The sequence below is a fragment of the Neopelma chrysocephalum genome, unplaced genomic scaffold (genome assembly GCF_003984885.1).
Source record: "Neopelma chrysocephalum unplaced genomic scaffold, ASM398488v2 Primary Assembly neopelma1_97116, whole genome shotgun sequence".
Taxonomy (NCBI): Eukaryota; Metazoa; Chordata; class Aves; order Passeriformes; family Pipridae; genus Neopelma; species Neopelma chrysocephalum.
Window position 1 is genome coordinate 2,725,102 of NW_020925758.1, and position 21,764 is coordinate 2,746,865.

Here is a 21,764-nt window from a genome sequence, read left to right on the forward strand (position 1 = left end):
GATTGGAGGGGGGGGGGCGGGATTAAATAGGGATTAAGCAGCCTCCCCCCCTCCAATCCATCCCGAGTGGCAGCTCCAGCATTTTGGCTGGTGGCCAAGGTATGTCCTCTGAATTGCTGCTGCACGCTGGTGTATGGGCACAAAAATGCTTTTTGCCAGTGAACTGTGGGCATGATTAAATAGGGATTAAGCAGCCTCCACGCCTGCCCTGCTGCCGACCAGGCCGTGCTGCTCCTGCCCCATTCCCTCCCTGCCGGCAGGATGGATTACTTCGGCAGGCTGACATCTCAACTTGGGAGTTGGATGTGTCTTTTGGGATTACGGAGCTTTTCACAGCCCAAGTGCCCATTATATTGCCTGGGTGCCTGGGAAGAAAAGATCTCCTTCCTGATAATGTTTTCCCCTCAGTTATTTACAAAGGACGGTGCGCTCCCAAAGCGTGTGGATCAGCCCGTTATGGTGATGCTTTCATTTAGGACGTGGGCTGTGCTCTCTGCCTGCACAGTGCTGCCTGCACGGGGAGTTCTGCGCCGTGGCTCTGCTCCCGTGGGATCAGGGCTCACCCCTTGGGATTCTGGAATAGCTGAGCAGAAATCAGGTGTTGGTTGCCCGAGGATTGCAGAGCCTGCCATGTGCATCGTAGGGGTGGCACTCACACCTGCATGGTGTACGTGTGCAAGCTCGTCTGGCAGGAGAACATCCTTGTTTCACGTCTCCCAGTGCAGTCCCTGCAGCCATCACATCCTACCCAGCCTGCCCTCTGGCTCTCTGAGGAGAGGCAGTGCAGCTCCGAAGAGCAGACCATGGAGCGTGTGTGAAATCCACATTTTTATTCTCTTTTTTGCTCCTTCTTGAAATATTAATAATAATTGTCCGGTGTTTTTGTCTGGCAGCATTTTCTTTGTAAAGGTGAAGGATGGCAAGGACGAGATGTCGTGTGGGCTCTTATTCCATTAGCTTTTAGTAGAAGCAGGGGAATGTGGAAATGGATTGTGTCTGACTTAAGTCACAGTTTGTAGCATCAGCCGATGTCAACTAGGTTATAAAACTCAGGCTGTTAAAACCCCTGTGGTTCAGGGGCTGGTGGTTGGAGGCTTTTTATGACCTGCTTCAGATTTTGTATCTAGAAAGGCTGATGTATTTGCATGTATTGAATTTGTATAAAGATCTGGGAACAAGAGCGTGCCTTGCCATTGTGCTGCAGTCAGAGTGATGCTCCAGCAGTCTCCTTGCCCTGATATCCCAAACAGTGGAGCATCCCACCACAGGGTGAGCCCACAAACCCACCTCCACTCACCTCCTGCAGTTCAGACAGTGGTTTTCATGGTTTTATGCTGTATTTTCTTTCCTTTTTCTTAATGATATCCATCACAAGCCAAAGGTAACGTCTTCCCCCCCAGGCAAGAAAGTCCATCTGGTGGAAAACTGCTCCAGCCCCACGCACAGTTTTGACACACTAAAAGACTTTATGCTTCTAAAGGTGATGTGGCTTTGGTTTTGTTTAAAAAGAAGAAAGAAAAGGATCCACTTCCCAACCACAAAGAATTGCTTATTGCAGGGAAGCAAGCTACATAATAAATTACTGTCTGGGTGAGAATGAGGGATTTCTGGCTTTCTGGTTATTCCTCTCCCTTCCTTGCTGGATCACTGTGTCAAAGGGCTGTTTTGGGTTGGATTCTGCGGCACTTGTTTTGTCTCCTGGCTCTCTCTGCTTTGTCTTTCCCCCATTTATTTCTGTGTTTGTTTTGATGGCTCTGTTTCAATGCACTGTGGCGTTTGCCTGCTGTGTTCCATGCCAGGCTCATGAGTGGCACTGCAACGTGGCAGCTGTTGGGCTCTTGTCCTGTCACTTGGGCTTTTCTGCATCACCAGGTAGCAGAAATCAGACCTGAGACTGGAGGGATGATGAAATATATCAAATGCTCAGCCAGCCGTGGATGCATCATGTATCTGAAAAGCCCCAGCAGCAGACGCTGGATGTGGATTTCAAAGGTGTTTACATTTTAATGAGGAAAAGGTCAGATCCAGGATATAATAATTTACATTTACGCACTTGATGTTTTATCGGCGTCTGGAAAGGTACCGGTTTTTGCAGCAGCAAATCCAAACCAGGCACGTGATGCTTCGCGGAGATGCAGCAATACCTGGATGCAGGGAGTCATGGTTCATCTCCATTGCTTTTATTTTCCATAGTAACTGTTCCTGCGGGTTGCTGGATGCGAGAGCTGGCTGCCAGCAGCGAAGATAAAACGGCTCGCCTCGTTCTCCAAGATGCTCTTGCCGCTTCAGAAAGACACATTGCTAATTGCTTGTTGTTGGAAATGGGCTGGATTGGGAGGGAGAAGATATTGCTGTGGGAGGAGCTCATTAAAAGGAGGTGCTGGGAGGGGAGCAGGCTGTGGCCGTGCTGGTGGCCAGGAGTTCAACCCCCCAGCACAAACGGTCAAAGGTCCTCCTGCCTGTACTGCTGCCAGAGTGTGAGCTGGTGGTTATTTCAGGATTTCACCTGACCTGAAGGTGCTGATAAGAGGCAGATAAGAAGTAGGAAGGGTTGTCCTGCACCAGCTGCTCAGCCCTGGTCCGTGTGGTCGAAGCATCCTTCACCTCCCAGATCTGAAGGGGCTGAAGGGACCTCCTTCCCCTGCACGGTGTGTGCTTCAGCAGTGGCTTTGGGAAGCCTGGCTTGGAGTCTTAGCGGGCAGGCAGTGTGAGGGACGTGGTGGTGGAGGGTTTGACCATGTGCTGTTCCTGTCAGAGGGGCACCGAGCAGAAGAGGGTGTTATCTCACCCTGGATGTCCGTCACCACCTGCACAAGGTGATGTCCAACATCACTGTAGGGAGCAGGGAACAATGGGGTGGGGTTTGGAGTCTTGACAAGAGATGTGGCAGCTGGTGTTGGTTGCTCACGAGGCAGGATGTGGTGTCTGGTACTGGGCTGGAGCCTTTCTCTGTCTCACTGCCTCACTCTGTCTCTTCAGTTTGGTTTTACCATCACCCCGTGTGGACAAGTAAATCTGGACTGCTGAGGTACTTCTTGGTTCATGTCCCACATGTCCCAGAGCAGAAGGGACCTGTCACAGCAATATTTAAAATTTATTTGTTATAAACTCCCGAGGGAGAACAAAACACAAGAGAGATGATGGAAGTCCTGTCACAAAACACTTTGGAAGGTGGCTGCGTTGGTACATGAAGAATTTGCACCACAGATGCCTTTTTTAGGAAGCATCTCTTGTTCCTAGAAAAACCTGGGATGGTAAATTGCATGTGGCAAGACAAAGGCTTTCAGGGATCTGTCAGGACAGCTCTGTACCTCCTCACAGCCTGTCTTTCCAGCAGCTGGCCTGTGATGGCATATCTGAGGGATAAATCTTCTACAGAGAAAAGCTGCTCTGCATTCCTCCTGCCTTACTTTGGAGTCATGGAGGAACAGAGGATTGGCCTGGGATTTTTTCAGTGTTTAACTGGAGGATAAGTAAGGAAGAGACATGAGTTTTCCAATTAAATGCCTTAAGTGAGTAATTTAAGCCCATATCTAAACAGCTGAGCCCAGGTTGTTGGAAAGATGAGCGGTCCCTTGCCCTGCATTGGAATTTGGTGGTGGTTAGAACTTTTGAAAATTGAAATAATAACGTAGTATTAATTGTGAAAAAGCCTGATGCATGAAGTAGTTCTGTCTGAACCACTATTTTAGTATTCTTTCCCAGTCACCTTGTGTGTTAGATAAAGTGTTAGCTCCTGGCAGTATAGTTGTGAGGTAAACCTGTTTCCAGCATTCACTGTTTGGGTGTGTGTGTGAGTGTGGAGTTCCTTTTTTTTGTCTTTGAAGGCCACAACCTTCAAAGAAAATTGTCATAGGTGCAAAAGCATTTTAGGCTTTCAGCATCCATGCAAGGGAAGAAAAGCGCTGGCAAAAGCAATCCCTTCCTTTAGTTTCCTTTGCTGATGATCAACCACGTTGGACCCTGGGCAGGAGCAGGGTTTGCAGTTGTTGTCCAGATAGCAGGTCCTAATGTTGGTTTGTCTCGCTGAATTGGAGCAAGAGCTGTCTTGTACTTGGGTCACAACAACCCCCTGCAGCTCCAGGCTGGGACAGAGGGGTTGGAAAACTGGGAAAGGCCCTGTGGGTGCTGGTGGCAGCGGCTGGACACGAGCCCAGGTGTGCCCAGGGGGGCAGGAGGCCAATGGCCCCGGGGCTGTCCCAGCCCTGGTGTGGCAGCAGGGCCAGGGCAGTGCCCTCCCTGTGCTGGCCCTGCTGAGGCACCTCCAGTGCTGGGGCAGTTCTGGGCCCTCAGACAGGAGAGACATTGAGGGGCTGGAGCATGTGCAGGGAAGGGAACGGAGCTGGGGAAGGGTCTGGAGCAGCAGGAGCGGCTGAGGGAGCTGGGGGGGCTCATCCTGGAGAAAAGGAGGCTCAGGGGGGACCTTCTGGCTCTGCAACTCCCTGACGGAGGGGGGAGCCAGGGGGAGATCAGGGACTGCTGCCATGGAACAAGGGAGAGGATGAGAGAAAACAGCCTCAAGTTGTGCCAGGGCAGGTTTAGATTGGATATTAGGGAAAGTTTCTTGACCAAAAGTGTGGTCAGCCATTGGAAGGGGCTGCCCAGGGCAGTGTTGGAGTCCCCATCCCTGGAGGGATTTAAAAGCCATGTGGATGTGGCACTTGGAGATGCAGGTTAGTGGTGGCCTCGGCAGTGCTGGGGAATGGTTGAACTCGATGGTCTTGGAGGGCTTTTCCAGACTAAACATTTCTGTGATTCTGTGAGAATGCCCCAAATGGGTTACTTCTCCATTGCTGCTCTTCATGTATCAGACTCACCACTTGGTTCCACAAGTCCAACAAGCCCAGAGCAACCTTTGGGAGAAAAGAGATGGACCTAAAATGCCATAAAAAAATGCTTGTTCTTATTATTTGCTGATTAAGGGTAAAGCTGTATAGTCGCCATAAAAACTGTACAATCCTGCTAGAGCAAGAACCCCTTTTAGATCACTCTTAATAACAGCTATTAATAATAATTATACATTACAGTAATGCTGATAATTACTAAGTTATAATAAGCAGTTTGCACATCTATTGACTTTTTCTGCTGATGATTCCTCCTTTAATGGTCATAATAATAAGCACAGCATGGGCCCTGTAGAATCATAGGATCCTAGAATGGTTTGATTTGGAAGGGACCTTCAAGGTCATCTAATTCTAACCCTCTGCCATGGGCAGGGAACCTTCCACTAGACCAGGTTGCTCCAAGCCCCATCAAATGGAAATTTGATGTTGATCTCTGTTAATTATCATTAAGGAATGTATCTGGGATCTGGGAATCATTGGTGCCAAACTAATACAGATCCGAGGGGTCACCACTCCATGAAGAGCTCTCAAGAACATTTCTTTGCTCCATGTGGGAAGATACGAACTGCCTTGATTCTCAAACGTGGGTTTGTGTTTTTCTTTCAAAACCTCTTTTTCTGTACATGTTTTGAGGGTGAGGCAAGATGGGAAAGCTGCTTTTGGGCACAGAGGTTTCCTGACTCATGGCACCAGAAGAACAGGAGACCATACAGCTCCCATGTCAGGAAACTGGGGTGGAGAGGGTTGATCTTTTAAATGGGAGAGAAGGTTTAGTGTTAATGGGGAGAGTAAACCTTTGCAGTTGGACTTGAACTGGTCTGGATCTTGGTGGATGCTTTTCTTCCCAAGGTACCTCCTGCCAAGGAGGAAGGGCTTCCAAAGGTGTTCCTTTGGAAGGGCCAGGTGGCTTCAAAGAGGAATCATCCTGTAGGACCCAGAAAATGGGCCTCTGTAAACCTTTGATCGCCTTGGTTTGGTTTTCTCAAAACAGACACACATCTCACACTTGGTAGATTTAGGTAGAGCCCAGAATTCAGTGGGTAACACCTGAAAAAGCTTCCGGAGGATGGTGGCCAAAACAGTGCTCGTCTGAGCTCTGGGACAGGCTGGTGGCATTGGAGAGGGCAGCTGCATGCAAACTGGTGAAAATCTAATTCTGAAATGGGTGAGAAATGGGTTGGCTGACAGTGCATATTGGCAGCAGCACATCGGGATGTCAATCTCTGCGTCATTACAGGATTCACAACAACTTGGTGCAGACTAAACACGTAAAAATGATTACAGACTGTGACTGCTCTTTTTTCTTATTATAAGGGTTATATGACAACCACCTCACTGTCCATACCTGGACACCTGCACCAGGGATCTTTGTGTACAGTGATGATCCTATCTGAGGTGTAGGTGGTAACTCATGACCCTTAGACATAGGGGAAGTTTCTTCCTGATAAGTGATGGTTTTCTTTAGAGAGATGTGATGGTATTGCAAGATGACTTGGTCTCAGAGTTTCTTGCTAGAGATCCATAAATATCTCAAATATGTGGTTTGTGCTGTTTTGTTGTGCCTGGTGACTTCTGACAAAACCTTTCAGTTCACCGTCTCTGCTGTTGCTAATCACAAAATGTTGGTTGGGCACAGCAGTGAGCACCTCAAAAGTGGAGGCATGCGTTAGCCCTTCCTCTTCTTTGTGCTTTATCGTGGGTGTTGAAGGGGGAGCATCCCCAGGGCTGGATTTCCTCCATTGCCACCTTCAAAAAAAAATTAAAATAGGTAAAACAACTTCAGGCCCTGTAACGTGTGGCCCCAGGGGATGCAGGGATAACCTTTGACCCTGCTTGCACCATCCCAAGTGATGCCACCTGTCCTCTACCTCATGTGGTCATTTCTCGTGCCATCACTCATGGGAGCCTCCTGTTCTCCCAACTCTTTCTTTAGCACTTTCTATTTCATAATTTGTTCCTTCCATTTGGTGATTGGCGCTAATTAGCAAAAAGGGTAGAAGCATGCCCTCCTCCAGGGCTCCACACTCTCTGGGGCTCCTCCTTTTTTATTTCTTGACTTATTTCTTTTTTCTTTCTCCTTTTTAATGCGCCACATGATTTTTGTTCAGGAGCTAATGTGTGATATTGATCTACATAATGAGCCTTTTTGACAGTCTGGGCACATTTGGGAATAATTCCTTGAGAAGAAGAAATCCTTAGGCCAGAACTGCTCGTTCTTGGCAGTTTCCAAATGAAGCCACAATTGTTCAGAAGTGACAGATGAGAAAATAGTTCAGGAGCTGGAAATTACATGAGCTGGGAGCAGATTTACTTTTTTTCCCCCTTCCCTTCCGGATGGCATGTGGCTCACTCTGAATTTGCTTGGTAATATTATACTTGTCTCAAAGCAGACTGTAAATACCAGCTCCTGGTGAAGGAGAGGGTGAGGGATGAGGTCGCTGTGTCCTGGGGAGCTCTGTGTCTTCTCCCTCCCTGCTGCAGGGAAGGAGGAATATGAGTCTTACCACAAGACATTCATCCAAAGCTTAGTTCTTTCCAAACACAGAATCACAGAACATCCTGAGTTGGAAAGGACCCACAGGGATCATCGAGTCCAACTCCTGGCCCTGCACAGGATACCCCAACAATCCCACTCTGTGTCTGAGAGCGTTGTCCAAACCCTCCTGGAGCTCTGGCAGCCTTGGTGCTGTGTCCACTGCCCTGGGGAGCCTGTTCAGTGCCCAACCACCCTCTGGGGGAAGAACTTTTTCCCAAGATCCAACCTAAACCTGCCCTGACACAACTCCAGGTCATTCCCTTGGGTCCTGTCGCTGGTTACAGAGAGCAGAGATCAGCAACATTCCCGGCACACGTCCAGGAGCTGGTGGTTTCTTTTCTTTCCTGTGTGATTGGCACTGAGCCCTGGAGAAATAGGGAGAAGAGAAGAGCATCATGAAGGCCCTATGTCTTCTACAGAGCCACTCTCCTGCAGTGAGAGGCTTTAAAAATAAATTCTGTTGTGCTCTCTGTTTCACCTCCCTGCTGGACCATTTGCAGTCGCACCACTGAGTCAGCATAATTTACTGCCACAGTCCTAGAGAAGCTTTTCAGTTATCATCTTCTTCCTACCCCTCGTCCATCATTCCTGGCTTCTCACCCTTATCCAGGATATTAAATGTGGACTTATTAAATTAAGCATTTTGGTTTTAGTTTTCTTTCGTGGGTACGTCTGGAGGTTTCCAGCAGCGCGTTTTTTAAGAAGGAGGGCAGGAAATATGTTAGTCGTCCTCAAACGTAGGAATATTACAGAAATGGAACTTTTTTTTTTGCACGCCTGGAAACTCTAAATGCGACCACCTAGGATTATTATAAATGCAGATGTACAGCAAAAAAAAAAAAAAATATCCTTTCCCATGGTAACCGACGGGCTTTGGCTGCTGGGTTTTGGGTTGTTTTTTTTTTAACTTTCCTTGTAATTACTGGGAAATATTTTCCTAAATGTTTTTTTTCTTTTTTCGTTTCGCTTCTCCAGGCCCGCTCCGTTCTTGGCGCGTCTCTCCTGAAGGGAATGGAGAACTCGTCGGTGGCATCAGCCTCCTCGGAGGCAGGGAGCAGCCGCTCCCAGGAGATCGAGGAGCTGGAGCGCTTCATCGACAGCTACGTCCTGGAGTACCAGGTCCAGGGGCTGCTGACGGACAAGACGGAGGGGGATGGAGAGAGCGAGAAGACGCAGTCCCACATCTCACAGGTGGGAGAGGGAGAGGGGCTGTGTGGGGCTTGTGGCCTGGTGTGGGGATGTGTGTCACGGCTGAAGGGGCTTTTCCAGGTTTTGTAGGTGGAGGAGAATAGGGTGGAACGCAGGATTTCGGGGCAGCTTGCTTGTTTGGTGATATTTATGGAGGCGTATAGATACAGATACAGATACAAATATAGATACAGATATAGATGTGTATATAGATAGATAGATACATATACATATAGATATATGTATATATATACACATATATTTACACACATGTGTGTATATATATATAAAAATACACATATGTGTGTGTGTGTGTGTGTGTGTATGTGTGTATATGTATATTTACTTACATATATGTATATATGAGGTCTCCATCCAGTTGATAGCGGTCTCCTGGTGCTGGGTTTTGGGTTTTCAAGATCTTAGTGGTCTCCTGATACTGGGTTTGGGTTTTCAGGATCTCAGAGGTGTGTCCCTGGAAGCGCCCAAGGCCAGGTTGGATGGGCTTGGAGCAACCTGGTCTAGTGGAAGGTGTCCCTGCCCAAGGCAGAGGGGGTGGAATGATGGCCTTTAGTGTCCCTTCCAACCCAAACCATTCCATGATTCCATGTGAAGGATCCCGTCTTTGTCTGATATCAGCAGCATTTCTCTGATTTATCTGGGCTGTGCAGGTTTGCTGGAGCTGAGGGTCTAACGCAGAGCTCTGGACCTGGTTTGTACCATCTCAGTGTAAAGAAACTGCCAATCAAAGGAACCTTTTCAAGAATAGATTTTGCTGAAGAGGTCTTTTACGATTTGAGGATTGAAGCTGCTGAAAGTGTGAGAAAATAAATTTAAGAATCTAGTGATCCAAAGTACTTCATAGTGCGTTTTTTTTAACCCAAGGCTGGAAAATGTCTGTGTTTGAAGTGACACTTTGGAGGGGCTTCGTGTCCAACACGCAAGTGCTGCTTATTAGCATGTCAAGATTGGAAAAAGTTGTGAATTAGAACTAATTTAATAGACAAAGTTTTACAACCTCTTCCAGCCTGTCCACAGCTCTGCCAATAAGCCTGAGCTCCCTCTGCATCTTGAGAACAAAAATTGCTAATTCTTGTGGCAGCCCATGTACAATTTTTGCATTAAGATCCTTGATTGCAACAACCAAATCCATCTTCCATTTGTGGAAATGGGATTTTAGCTTTCCTTCCTGGCCTGCACTGAAAAAAAAAGGCGGTGCTGGGCTTCTAGTGTCAGTTCTGAGAGTGTTCCCTTTCAAGATGGTTAGGTTTTACTTTAAAAGAAAAGTTCATAATAATGAAAGATCTGAACATGGAACCTCTTAATTAAACCACTTTTAGAGGCACCTCCAATGAAGCAGCTAAATGTGGTTGTACCCCAGACCATTGGTGTAGAAGTTTAATTAAGATTGATATGTGAAGCATCATCAAAATGTGATATTTTATATTTTTGGGGCTGTATATGGGACAGGAAGTGAGGATGGGCTTTTACACAGGTCACCTGCATTTATCAAGCCACATCTCAATGGATGCATTAAGAAGGAATTATCTCTTGTCTCTCAAAGATTTTCATTTTTACCACCTTGTATCCCAAATTTGTGTAGAAAATAATCAGGAATTTTTAATTCCGATTTTCTGTTCCTGATCACTGCTTAGCAAAGCAAGGAATAAACACACACATATCCTGCAGCTGGCTGCAGTAATCCTAGTGGAAGCTATCCTGATAGAAGGTGGCATGTTCCCTCTTAATGAGAGCTAGAGGAAGAAGGATGGGTTTAGGGGAAAGGCACTGGGCTGAGACCAAGAAATTTGGTTTTAACTGCAAGGATCTGCCAGCAACTAAATCTTTAATGTTGGGCAAGTTACTTAATCTCTCTGTCGTTTGTTTCCTTATGGCTGCAATAATGTTTTCCCTGCCTGAGAGAGGATAAATCCACTCACCCGTGTGTGTGAGTTGCTCGGATGGTACCACCTCCATGGACAACAGCTCCCTGTGCTGGGGGAGGGAAGGGGAAGCACACTGTACATCCTTCATCCTTCACACCACTCCCAGGGGAGCTGAACCCATCACCAAGGGGAGCTGAACCCATCACCAGTTTAGAGAGTCACGAAGTGTGGATGTCTTCAGTCTCGCTCCCAGTAGGGAAAAGAGGAGAGTCAGAGAGAAAATACAATTTTATTTTGGTTGAGGACATAATAATGAGTGAGCTGTACCTCGAGAGAGGCATGTGGTGGCACTCAAAATTATTAAAGGAGATAGGCACAGGCCTAGCAGGAGGCTCTCAAGAGTGATGGCATCATGAGCCTCTCCAGTTGGGTCATCAGAGGTGTCAGGAGACTGATGGGCAGCTCTTTAATGAGGGGAGACTGAGGTCCCCCCATCTGTGATCTAGAACAGGCTCTCTGATAAAGGCAGGAATCATGGGCAATTCTAGTGGTGACTTATTTTGTGGCCTCACCCGTACCTGTCATGGAGCTCTCAGGTTCATGTGGAATTGACTTCCATTTTCTTGGAGCATTGCCCTTGGTGATGATGCCAAGCTCTCAGTGTCTTATGGAGCAGCCAAGTGGTTCCAAGAAGGACCTCAGAAGTGGGGCTGGTCAGTCTCAATTTTGTTGGGATAGTGACAAAATGTCTTTAGGATTAAGCAGCATCTCTCATGTCTGTCCAGTGAAAGTTTCTCTTTTTTTAATTTTTTTTCCCCCAGTATGATGCTGCCCTTCATTTCTTTGGGGGGGGGGCACCAAAACCTAACAAGTGACCCCAAATTCAATTATTCTGTTGGAGGCACCTTACTGTCAAACCTTGGAGGCAGCTGGCCTAAGCAGCTCGTGATCCTCTATGGCCAGATATGGCAATGGCCAAACCTACGGCTTAGAACCTCATTTTCTGTTTTGTTTAAAATAAAAACACAGGGGTTTGGCAGCTCAGGACTCATGTCTGTCCCTGAAGCAAACAAGAGTTAGGAAAAGCAGAAATTTCCCAACTTCCCATGGAAGAACTCCATGGAAAAGAGCGATTAAGTCAAGCCTCCCTGGTGTGTACCACCTGAGGTTCCCAAACACTGCCTGAGCCCGCAAGGAAGCGTCTGGGATGGGTTTTATTGCAAGGCAGCGTCATTTCAGGTGCTTCCCTACGATTTTTCCTGTATCTTCCCTCTGTTTGCTGGTGCCGGGTGGAGCGTTTCCAAGCCAAAGCCTTTGGGATCATCCCCAAAAAGGAGGGGGTGCCACACGCATACAGCGATGCCCGCGGCTGCACGGTGTTTTCTGTGCACTCTGGGCTGACACAGCAGTTTTCCCCAGCCTGGCTATTATTTTACACAATCCCCTTTTTTATCCCTTTTGCAGTGGACGGCGGATTGCAGCGAGCAGCTCGATGGCAGCTGTTCCCCATCCCGAGGGAAGGGCTCGTCGTCTCACGAACACAACCAGGTAGGGCTTGTGTTTAGTTCTTTCCTCCCCAAACCTCTGGTTTTACCCCTGCGCTGCCTCGTTGTGCAGCAGGGAGCCTGCCTGTGCTGCCAGCTTTCCCTCTCCCGTGGAAGGGGAGACGTGTCCCTCTGCTTGGCATCCAAAAGCTCGTTGCTGCCAAAACCGTGGGAGGTGGGCGACATCCTGATGTGTGGATGGGATGCTTTGACCAGGAGCTTACTGCTCTGCAGTGAAGAGGAAAAAATAGGGAGCCTCCCGTTTGTTCCTGGAGAGCTTCTTGTTGCCACCTGTGTGAGGGATGGATTTGGAGCATCAGAGCTGACTTGGAATTGTGAGATGTAGCTGGAAGGAGGGATCTCTGTGTAGCTGGGCATCTTGGTTATGTGCTGCAGCACAAGGATGGTGTTACAGGGAAGAGGATTAAATAGCTGAGAGGGTGAACTGGGAGAAGAAGCAGAACTGCATGTGCTGAGAGGCTCTGTTGGGCGTGCAGTAACAGAAGCCAGGCATGAGTCGTTTTTTTGGTGGTTGTATGCAGTGTAAACACCAGTGAAGAGTATTTACCAGGCACTGCTGGAGGTGACTGTCCCTCCTCTATGTGAGCACCCACGTGGGAAAGGGTTGGGAGGGGTAGAGGCGTGGGTTTGACCACTGTCACCTGGCTGAGGAGCTGCTGTGTCACCATGAGACCATCAGCTCTGTGAGAGCAGCGTTTGCCCGAGGAGATATGAGACCCAGGTGTCTCAGGAAGGGCAAAACACCATTTCCAGCTGCTCTGTTTGATGCATGTCCGACCTGGAGAGGGGGCTTCAAGCTGGTGGATTTTGCGTTCTTGCCCTGCTTGGTGTCCTCCAGGTTCATCCCCATAGGTGGGATCCGTGAGAAGGAACCTGGGAGCCCCTTGCAGGGTGTACAGGAGGCTGTGCCTGTCTGAGCAGTGTGTGTCACAACTCTCATTTTGGGCACAGTTTCTTCACAAATTGAGCCATGCTGGAACTCCTTCGATTTGGGATGGGGGCTCATGCATCCCCTCCCTGCCACTGGCCTGGATGCAGGGATGCTGGGAGCATCTATACCAACACCTGCACCCAAAAAAAGACAGGATCTTGTGTAGGAAGGTTGTACTGAATGGAGACACTGCTTCAGGTGAGTCTCTGAAGGTGCCAGACGGAACTGTGGATTTAATTTACTATAGCTTTGATCTGCTCTGAAATATTCAGCAGCAAAACCTCATCCAGGCTCCCTCCCAGCATTGCAGACAGATGCTTGATACTCAGCTGGGAGGTTGACCTTGTCCATCGAGCCTCCTTGGGTGGCTCGGGGTGTCAGTAGGACCATGTGCTTTCCCTGGGGAAGAATCCAATCCTGGTTCTTCACCCATGGGTTCTGCCAGTGTGGGTACCACAGGAGGATGCAGGAGTCGTGCACGAGTGATACTTCTCTGGCATCTTCCATCTGGCTGGTGCTATGGGCTGTTTTGTTTCAACTTACGTGGTTTTTGGGGGGTTTTCTTGATGGATTTTTTTTATTTTTTTTCCCCGAGAATTAAACCTATTTGATCTGCTCCAACACGGAGCTTCTTTTCCACACACAAATGCCATTTGCTGATGCCGAAGCTGTTTACCCGGTGTTTGGGCTGTCTCCCAGCCTGCAGCAGAGCTAGTAATTATCTCTCTCCATGTTTGGCTTCCTTTAACTGTGAGTAACAAATTTTCCTTGGCACCAAAGAGGAGCTGGAAGCTATTGTTCTTCTGTCCAGGCAAGCATTTCTCTTGCTGCTACTGATATACGAGTGAAACGCTGCTGGTGAGGACCAGGTGCAGTTTATTACCATTTCTAGCTGTTGAGTTTTTACTAGTAGCTTTCAACATCAAAAAAAAATTAATTAATCATTAATAAGGTGTTTGTCTTGAATGAAAATTATCAGTCACTCTTCAAACCTCCTAAGGAAGAAGCTGACTAATTATTTCCCAGTGGATGTAGGGGGTGGGGGTTTTTTTGTTACGGTTTTTTATGGATTTCGAGGGGTTTGGACAGAAAATTGAATTCCTAATTTTCCTGTTGTGTTTCCAGCTGATATTTCTGCATTGCTGGTCTTAGTTGAAAAATACTTGGATGTGAGATTTCTGCTGGCTTCAGCTACTGTGGAAATGTGGGTTATGTGTCAGTGACCGTGATATGCCTCACGTGGTTCTAACCTGGCCATCAGAAAGGGCATTTATATGGAAATCTGGGTTAGTCCTGGAAATATATTCAGCATCTGGTTCATTTTCTGTGAAGGCAGAGTAGTCCAGGGCTGCATTTTCAAAAGTAATTGGCTTCCTAAAGGTTATAGGGGAACCTAGAGAGAAGCAGACTTTCCCGTGCCTGAAAATCCCCCCATGCATCCCTAAGTACGTGATGCCTTTGAAATTCTTGTCTATAGGATCCACCAAGGTTGAGACAAATAAAAGGAAGATTTTATTTTTTTTTTAGTGTGTATAGTTGTGTTATGTATTTGTATAGACATTTATATTTAAAATGTCTGTATCTAAGCATCTACTGGTTGTTGTACAAATGTGGGGCTGAGAGCGATTTCTGAATAATAGGGATTAAAATTAGGTGTCTTGGTGCAACCCGAAGTCCGGGATATTCCTAAATTGCTGGTTTTCTGATGTCATTGGGTATCTCTGGGAAAGAGTGTCCCAGACTTGTCCTGCTCTTGCACTACTTGGTGAGACATCTGTTAGCAGCTGTGGGAGACTATATGGATGTCAGTTCCCATAGTCTGGCAACTAAACAGTGGCTTAAAAATGGAGAAAATCCCCCCTGGAAAACCTTTTACTCTGGTCTTTCCAGTCCTCTGGGCGGGTGGCTGCAAGAGGATGGTCTGCTCATGGGAGAATGTCCCGAGGTTTATTTTGTGGACTCCTGGTGTGCTGAGAACATCCTGGTCTCACAATTACATTCAGCTCATCTGTAACCCCCGCTCTGTTTGAGTGATACTCCCCAGAAGCTCTGCTGGGTCTCACTCTGTGTGAGCCTCTAGGGTGGAGACCACTCCATCGAGCTACTTCAGATGTTATCTGAGCACCTTATTCCCTCTATAAATGAGGAAAGTTCAGGTAATGGAACCATTTTAAATCCTTTTACGTTTGGATTTTTTTTTTTCCCCCAAAAAGACCCAGTGGGAAGATTTTATATAATACTTTATTTGCATTCCCCTTGTGAGGCTGTGGCAAGTAGGAAGCTCTTTGATATATTTCTGAGAGCAATTCATTAAGTAAAAGGCTTCTGGTATGGTACGTATTTCAGGAGCCAGCAGAGCTCTTGGTACATGAAAGGCCTGGCAGCAGCTCCATCCCAGGCTCCCCTTGTGTAAAGGTCATTAAGAAAAAACAGGGCAACTCTGCGGGTTTGTCCCATTTACCTCCAGGAGAGGTAAAGCTGCAAATCCTCCTTCCTGGCCAAGTCCATCCCTTCCCCCACGGTGGCTGTCACCCACCATCCCCAAGAAAAAACCTGTGTTGTCGGCAGTAAATGGGACTGGCTTTTATTCTGCTGCTTGTTTGCCTGTGTGTGCATGTCCCACCAAGGGCAGCAGGGACTTAGTGCATGATTTGGGACCTCAGAGGCTTCTCCAGTTGATGGTCATGTTGCCAGTCCACTGAGCAGCAGAGGAGGGTGTGTGGATCACATCTGGATTATCCTACGCCTTGCTCGTAGCACACTTTTTCTGTCCTCTCTGAGGAGCTGTGGTGGAGGAGATGACTTGATTTGCCATTTAATAGGAATATTAAACCAGTAGAAACGGAAGCACTCTGGTGGCAGGATGAGGTTGTGGGTTTCCACTCTTGGGCCTTGATTGGAGTTGATTAGCTGGCTGGAATCATGAGCATCCCAAGGGCTGCGCTACCATAAGATTTCTGACAAGGGCCTAGAGTAACAGAATAAGGGGATTTGGCTTCACACTGAGAGAGGGAGGAGTTAGGTTGGATATTAGGAAGAAATTCTTGGCTGTGAGGGTGCTGAGGCCCTGGCACAGGTTGCCCAGAGAAGCTGTGGCTGCCCCATCCCTGGAAGTGTTCAAGGCCAGGTTGGATAAGGCTTGGAGCAACCTGGGATAGCGGGAGGTGTCCCTGCCCGTGGAAGGGATTGCAATGAGATATCTTGAAGGTCCTGTCTCTCCATGCCCTAGGCATGTAGTCATGGCTACATGAGAAAGCTGCTATGTTGCCAAAGCAAAGGCAATAGTAGGTGTGGGGGGGATGTGTGAAGGTTGTCTCTCGGGAAACAGCAGTTTTCAATGCGCAGTGGAACTTAGTTTTATGGAGAGTGGAAAAATCAAATTATCAGTGCAGATTTCTCTTGCAATTCCAGAGAATTTTTTATTTATTTTTTTTTTAGCAGGCATTAGTGCTGCTTGACTTCCTGGATTCAAGCACCAGGAAATCCTCCCTGATGGATGCTGCAGAGGCAGGTGGCGAGGAATTGTGGTCTTGGATAGGTGCCACCTCACTGGGTCCAGAGTTGGACTGAGGCTCCTGTGACGAGATCTGCCGTCACATAAACTTCTGAAGTCAGCAGGGAAGTTGTCTTGCTGGCTTAAATCCACTGACATCAGCAGACAGCATGTAATGCCCCAAATCCTTGGCTAACCAGACCAGCCCTGGAAAGTGAGTGGGCTGGCAGGACCTCTGTGAACAAAGATGTAATTCATTTCCCCCTGCTGGTAGACAGCCTGTGCCTGACTTGAGTTGCCCATCCTTGGGTCTAGATCTGAAACAAAAATCGAGAGGGATGATCCCAGGGGCAGTTTGGGGTTCTCCATCTCATTGACATGCTCGTATCATAGCCCAGAGCCAGTTTGTACAGTGAATTTGCTTGAGGCTGGCCACCACACTGAAGGCCTGTTGGGGCAGGTGGGTGCTGGCAGATGCTGCAGTTGCTGCTGAGTTGTTTCCAAAAGGAAAAGGGAAAGCAAAAGACATACAATGGCTTTGTCAGACAATACATGTTGGTGTATCCCTGCCTGATGGAGGAAGAAATTAAAGCCCTAAGTGGGGTGACCTGCTCATGATCAAAGAGCGGCTCTGAGAAAACCAGTTGCTAAATGGTTTTCTGCCTGTAATTGCTGGGTGATGTTCCTTCCCTGTACTGAACGGAGCCCCACTCAATTACAGTTGAAGAGGACTCCTGAGAAAGAGATCAAGTCCTTTAGCTAATGTGTGGGTTTGACCTTCTCTGTGACTTTTGTTTGGGATGCACCTCATGAAGCAGCACCACCCCACAGGCAACTGACACCTGCTTGGGTGTCTGAAGGCCTGGGAGAGAAAAGCATCACTGCTTTGCTGCCTGATTTAGGAGAAGTGTTGCTGCTTTCCAGGGATGGAGGAGGGTGTCTTCTAGACCTGGTGTCACTAGTGACTCACTTGGGAGGACACGTCGTTTTCCATTTGTGTGGGATGGACAGGGTGATACCTGTCTACCCGCTGAAGGGAGAGCTTCCCACACACTGCTTTTTGTGAAACTTGCAGCAGCTGATTTGCCTTTGAGACCTCCATTCTTCCAGATTTGGATGAATAGGTCAGTAAGTGCTGCAGCTCTTGGCAGGGAAGGGGTGACTTGAGCCATTTCCTTTGAGGCTCGAGCAGATGGGTTTCCACAGCACATCTGGAGTTCTCAGTGCCATTCTAAGTGCCTCAGTGTTCCTCCTCTTTGCCCTGGTGTCTAAATGAGCTATCTAGCACATCCTTGGCTAGCACATCTCTGGTGTTGTCTGAAGGAACACAACCACACTTGGCTTGGCGCTTCCCTAGGTAGTCCAGAAAGATCTTGTAGGCTTAACCTCCGACTTGCAAACCCATGAGGTCCTTTGGTCCTGTATTGTGGCACAGTTATAGATAAACGCTTATTTCAGTAAAAAGAAGAGCTCCAAGTGATGTTTGCTGTCCCTTCTGATGTGTCTTTGCCAAAGCAGTGATCAGAAACTGTACCAGATTGGAGAGAGCTGGAGAAGGTGGACATGGACCTGGGGAGGGAAGGAGCAGAGCCAAAATAGTTGTGTTTCCTGCATGATATTTTTATAAGAGTAAGCTTTCTAATGTTCTTATAGCTTTGTGCAATGCACTGAGAAGAAAGAAGATGGAAATTTTTCCCTGCTAAAATGTTTAAAGTAACCTTAGTGGGGTTCTTCCTAAAAGATGCGTTTTAAATTATTAAAATAATTAAATCATTGATTTCCTGTAGAAAAATTAAAGTGGTTGTTCTTGAGTAAGTCTAGAAGAGCAGGGGGTGCTTGAAGTCTGTTGTAAAAATTCTGCATAACTGGAAGATTTGGCAGAAGCACAAAGTGGGTGTATGAAAACCTCTGCTGCAGAAAAGCCCCAGAAAGAACCTTTTACATCTTCTGTTCTGACCAGGATTCAGATCAAAGTTTAAGAGTCATTTGAAGGACACCCCACAGCTTGATCTGGGGAGATCCTTGTAGGTGCAGTGATGGGACTGTTGTTAGGCTGGGGAATGTCTCAGAGGCTTTTGGTTCCTGAGAAGTCCTTTAGCTTTCTGTTGTTTTTTCTCTTTCCCACCTTAAGCTGTGAATGCTGTACATTGAATATTGAATTTTTTACGTGCGATTGAACATGAATCCCATCCAGAATCTACTGATATCTTTGGGACACCTAAAGCTTGTGGTATTGCCAGGATTGGTCTACGTCTCTACCAGCACAGCCCACTTCACCCGTACTTATCATCACTGAGAGCAACCACGTAGGTGATCACTGTGTTTCCATTTATTGCTTGTGCATTGGGGAAAGTTATCTTCTTTTTTCTGCAAATAGGATTTTCAGACTTTCACTGAAGCAGTAGCAAGTATTAACTCTTGAGCTGGCAAAGGCAGCAGGATTAATTAGTTCATGCCTCAAAGAGCTCGGTGCGAAGGTGAAAATTGCAGTGTAAGTGAAACATATGATTATTGCTAATTAAAATGCAAATGTTAGGTTTGACAGCTAGTTTCCAAAGGAGGGTGGATGGCAGTGTTTATGTGCACGAGCCTCGCTGTTCCCAAGAAGGTGCAGAGCTTGGCCAGAAGGATTGGCATGGATGAGAGCAGCTGCTGGGAATCCATCTCTGGTGAGGGTGATGTTTTCCCTCCAAGTGTGGCTCGGAGGTCCCATCTCCTAATGGTGAGGGTAGAACACAAATGGCAGGTGGAGGAGCCCGAATAAAAGCTGAGAGCACAGAGTTCAAGGGTTGTTTGGGGTCTTGGAAGAGACTGGGAGAGTCTTGTTCTTTTGAGGGCAGGGCAGAGAGTGAAAGGGCCAGGTGACGGGGGATTGGGTTGGCAAAAGGCAAGGGATGGAGAGCTTCAAGGCATCACAGCTGTATCTTCAGCTTCTGTCAGCTTTGGCAAGCAATCCTGTTCCTGCAACATGCTGAATTTATTTAGCAAGAGCACTGTGTGGGAGGCACATCCCGCGCTTTGGGATGGAGGAAGAGCAGTGCCACGTCTCACCATTGCCGAGCCCCGGCTTTCTGCTGGAGTCCAGCTGCCTGTATGGCTTTGGGAATGGGTTTTTATGGTGAAGGGGTTTTTGTTGCTTGGTTGTTTTTTGAGTACTCTCACCCAGCCCTTGAGCATCACCCATGATGTTGGTGTGATGCTCACCTGATCCTGCAGAAAGGAGGTCTGCAGAGAGGGCCCATTTTAGTGTGAAATGGCTTTATTAAAGGACACAAAGCCACCAGAAATGTCTGGCAGAGTTTCTGGTGGACTTTTTTTTTTTCCTGGATTTTTGAATCCCTGTCAGCAAGGTACCAGTGAAAAGTTGTTCATCTGTAGCAATTAGTCAGAAATTTAGGGGAAATATTGAGTGCAGCTGTGCTGGTGAATTTGAACATGAATATACCTAGGCCATGCTCATTTGGACTGTTTCAGATTGAACAGAAGTTTCAATAATTTTTGGTTTAAACATTTTTATTTTAAAAATCATTTTTCAACATAGATATTAGTAGAGCATGATATACATAAGGGGCATGAACAGGAAGAAAGCCCCAGGCCATGAGTTAGAGCCAGGTGACAAACTGATTTAGTAGAAGGGTACCTGTGATTGTGATCCAAGTGGTTTGTGCTGTATCCACTGGCTTTCTTGGTGGATGTTGATGCATGGTGGTACCAATCTCCCTGTTTCTCACATGGGTTTTATCACAATAAAATGCCAGCTGCATTTCTGGAATTGGCAAAACCTCAGGCTGTCTGCAGAAAGCCATGACTAAAAGTTGGATCAGCTGAACATAACCTGTGTAAGTGTTTATTTTCAGTGTGACCTGGTCCCACCGTAGCATTTGGCACCGAAATTTTGTGTGTGTGGATGAGGAAGGTGTTCAGAGTGTAGGATACACACTGGTGGTAACTAGTCATTCAAACATCTGGGCAGTGAAAGTGCCTTTCTCCCAACCACCTCTTCAGTTGGTGCACCTCTTTCCCTCATCAGATGAGATATTTCTCACTTTTCAGGATGTCTGCAGCCTTGGCTCTTCCCCAGGGCTTCCCAAAGTGGCCACCTGCCCGTGTCTCACAGGTGCCCTCTGTGCCAATTTAACAGCTCTCTCAATTTTGTGCCATTTGGTATTTCTCAGCCGTTGGGAGGTTCGGGTCAGGGTGTGCTCGGAAGGGAAGAAGGAGCTTTAGCTGTTGTAACATCTGGTGGGAATAACCACAACCTTTCAGATTTCATTTATACTCAACTTGAAAACCAGTTGGTCTCCTCTTTTGAAGCCAGTACTGAATTTAGGCTATAGCAACCACAATGTATTTGGGCGTGCTTGAAACTTATTAGGTTTGAGGATGGAGAATGTGCAGCTGGAACAAAGCAGAAACCAGCACTAGTGTGTTTTGCTTCCAATCTCTCATGTTGGGTAAATACTTCCATGTTTCCTGTGCATTAAGGTCCATGCTGGACCACTGGGTAGCATCACCTTGGGTAGTTTAGGGTCTGTTGTGCAGCTGTCTCCCTACTCCATCCAACCCAAGTGGCACTGGTGGAGCTGGGACCTGATCTGTGCCTTTAAATTAGTGGCCTGGACTTGGCTGTTGTGTTCAGCAGGAGTTTGAGTGGTTAGTCCTTTTGGCTTTTGAAGGCCAAGGTGGCCCTGCCCCTGCCTTAGCCCATGGCAGTGTCTGCAGGACCTCATGTAGCCCCACGAGGATGCCCGAGACATGAGAAACCCTCTTTTAAGTGTCAGCACTCACACCAGTCCTAAAACATATGCTTCCCTTTGTACTTCCCAGATTTTCAGAGAGCTTGAGAGAGTTTCATATTCTGCACGCTGTGATTTCGTGGGTTTCTGATCATTTTAGGTCGCTTCAAAAGCCTTTCCCAAGCCTCTTGCTTTTGGAGCAATTAGCCTGCCAATATCCACCTTTCTCCCCAAGCACCTTGTGGGATGTTTGTATAGGACTGATCAGGTGAGTTATTCTGGTTTTCAGATGAGTCATCATGCCCTCAGGGCTGAACAAGAAACCTGCAGGTTGCTTGACAGCCCAGCAAGTAAGAGAATAAAGGAGAACACTAGGCACAGCTTCTTAATGGGCAAAAATAGTTATTTTTGTGTCTTCTGGTGAACTGCAGGTGTTTTCAGGTGTGTTAGTAACTAGATTCCAACGCTGGGCTAAGCAGTGGGAAAAACTTACTGAAGTGTTGATTTAGGCCTGGGAGAGGAATTAAGGAAGTATAACAGAATAGAATAGAATAGAATAGAATAGAATAGAATAGAATAGAATAG

General features: G+C 47.2%; 1 protein-coding gene across 3 annotated transcripts in view; it reads left to right on the plus strand.

Annotated features, from left to right (window-relative positions):
* Positions 1-21,764, plus strand: part of CTIF (cap binding complex dependent translation initiation factor) — a 148,188-nt gene that overhangs the window by 21,241 nt on the left and 105,183 nt on the right. For all 3 annotated transcript variants that reach the window (XM_027671655.1, XM_027671656.1, XM_027671657.1), the window contains exons 2-3: positions 8,356-8,571; positions 11,919-12,002. In XM_027671655.1, coding sequence (XP_027527456.1) covers positions 8,392-8,571; positions 11,919-12,002 — 264 coding nt within the window. In that variant the 5' untranslated portion in view covers positions 8,356-8,391. The remainder of the gene's footprint in view (positions 1-8,355; positions 8,572-11,918; positions 12,003-21,764) is intronic.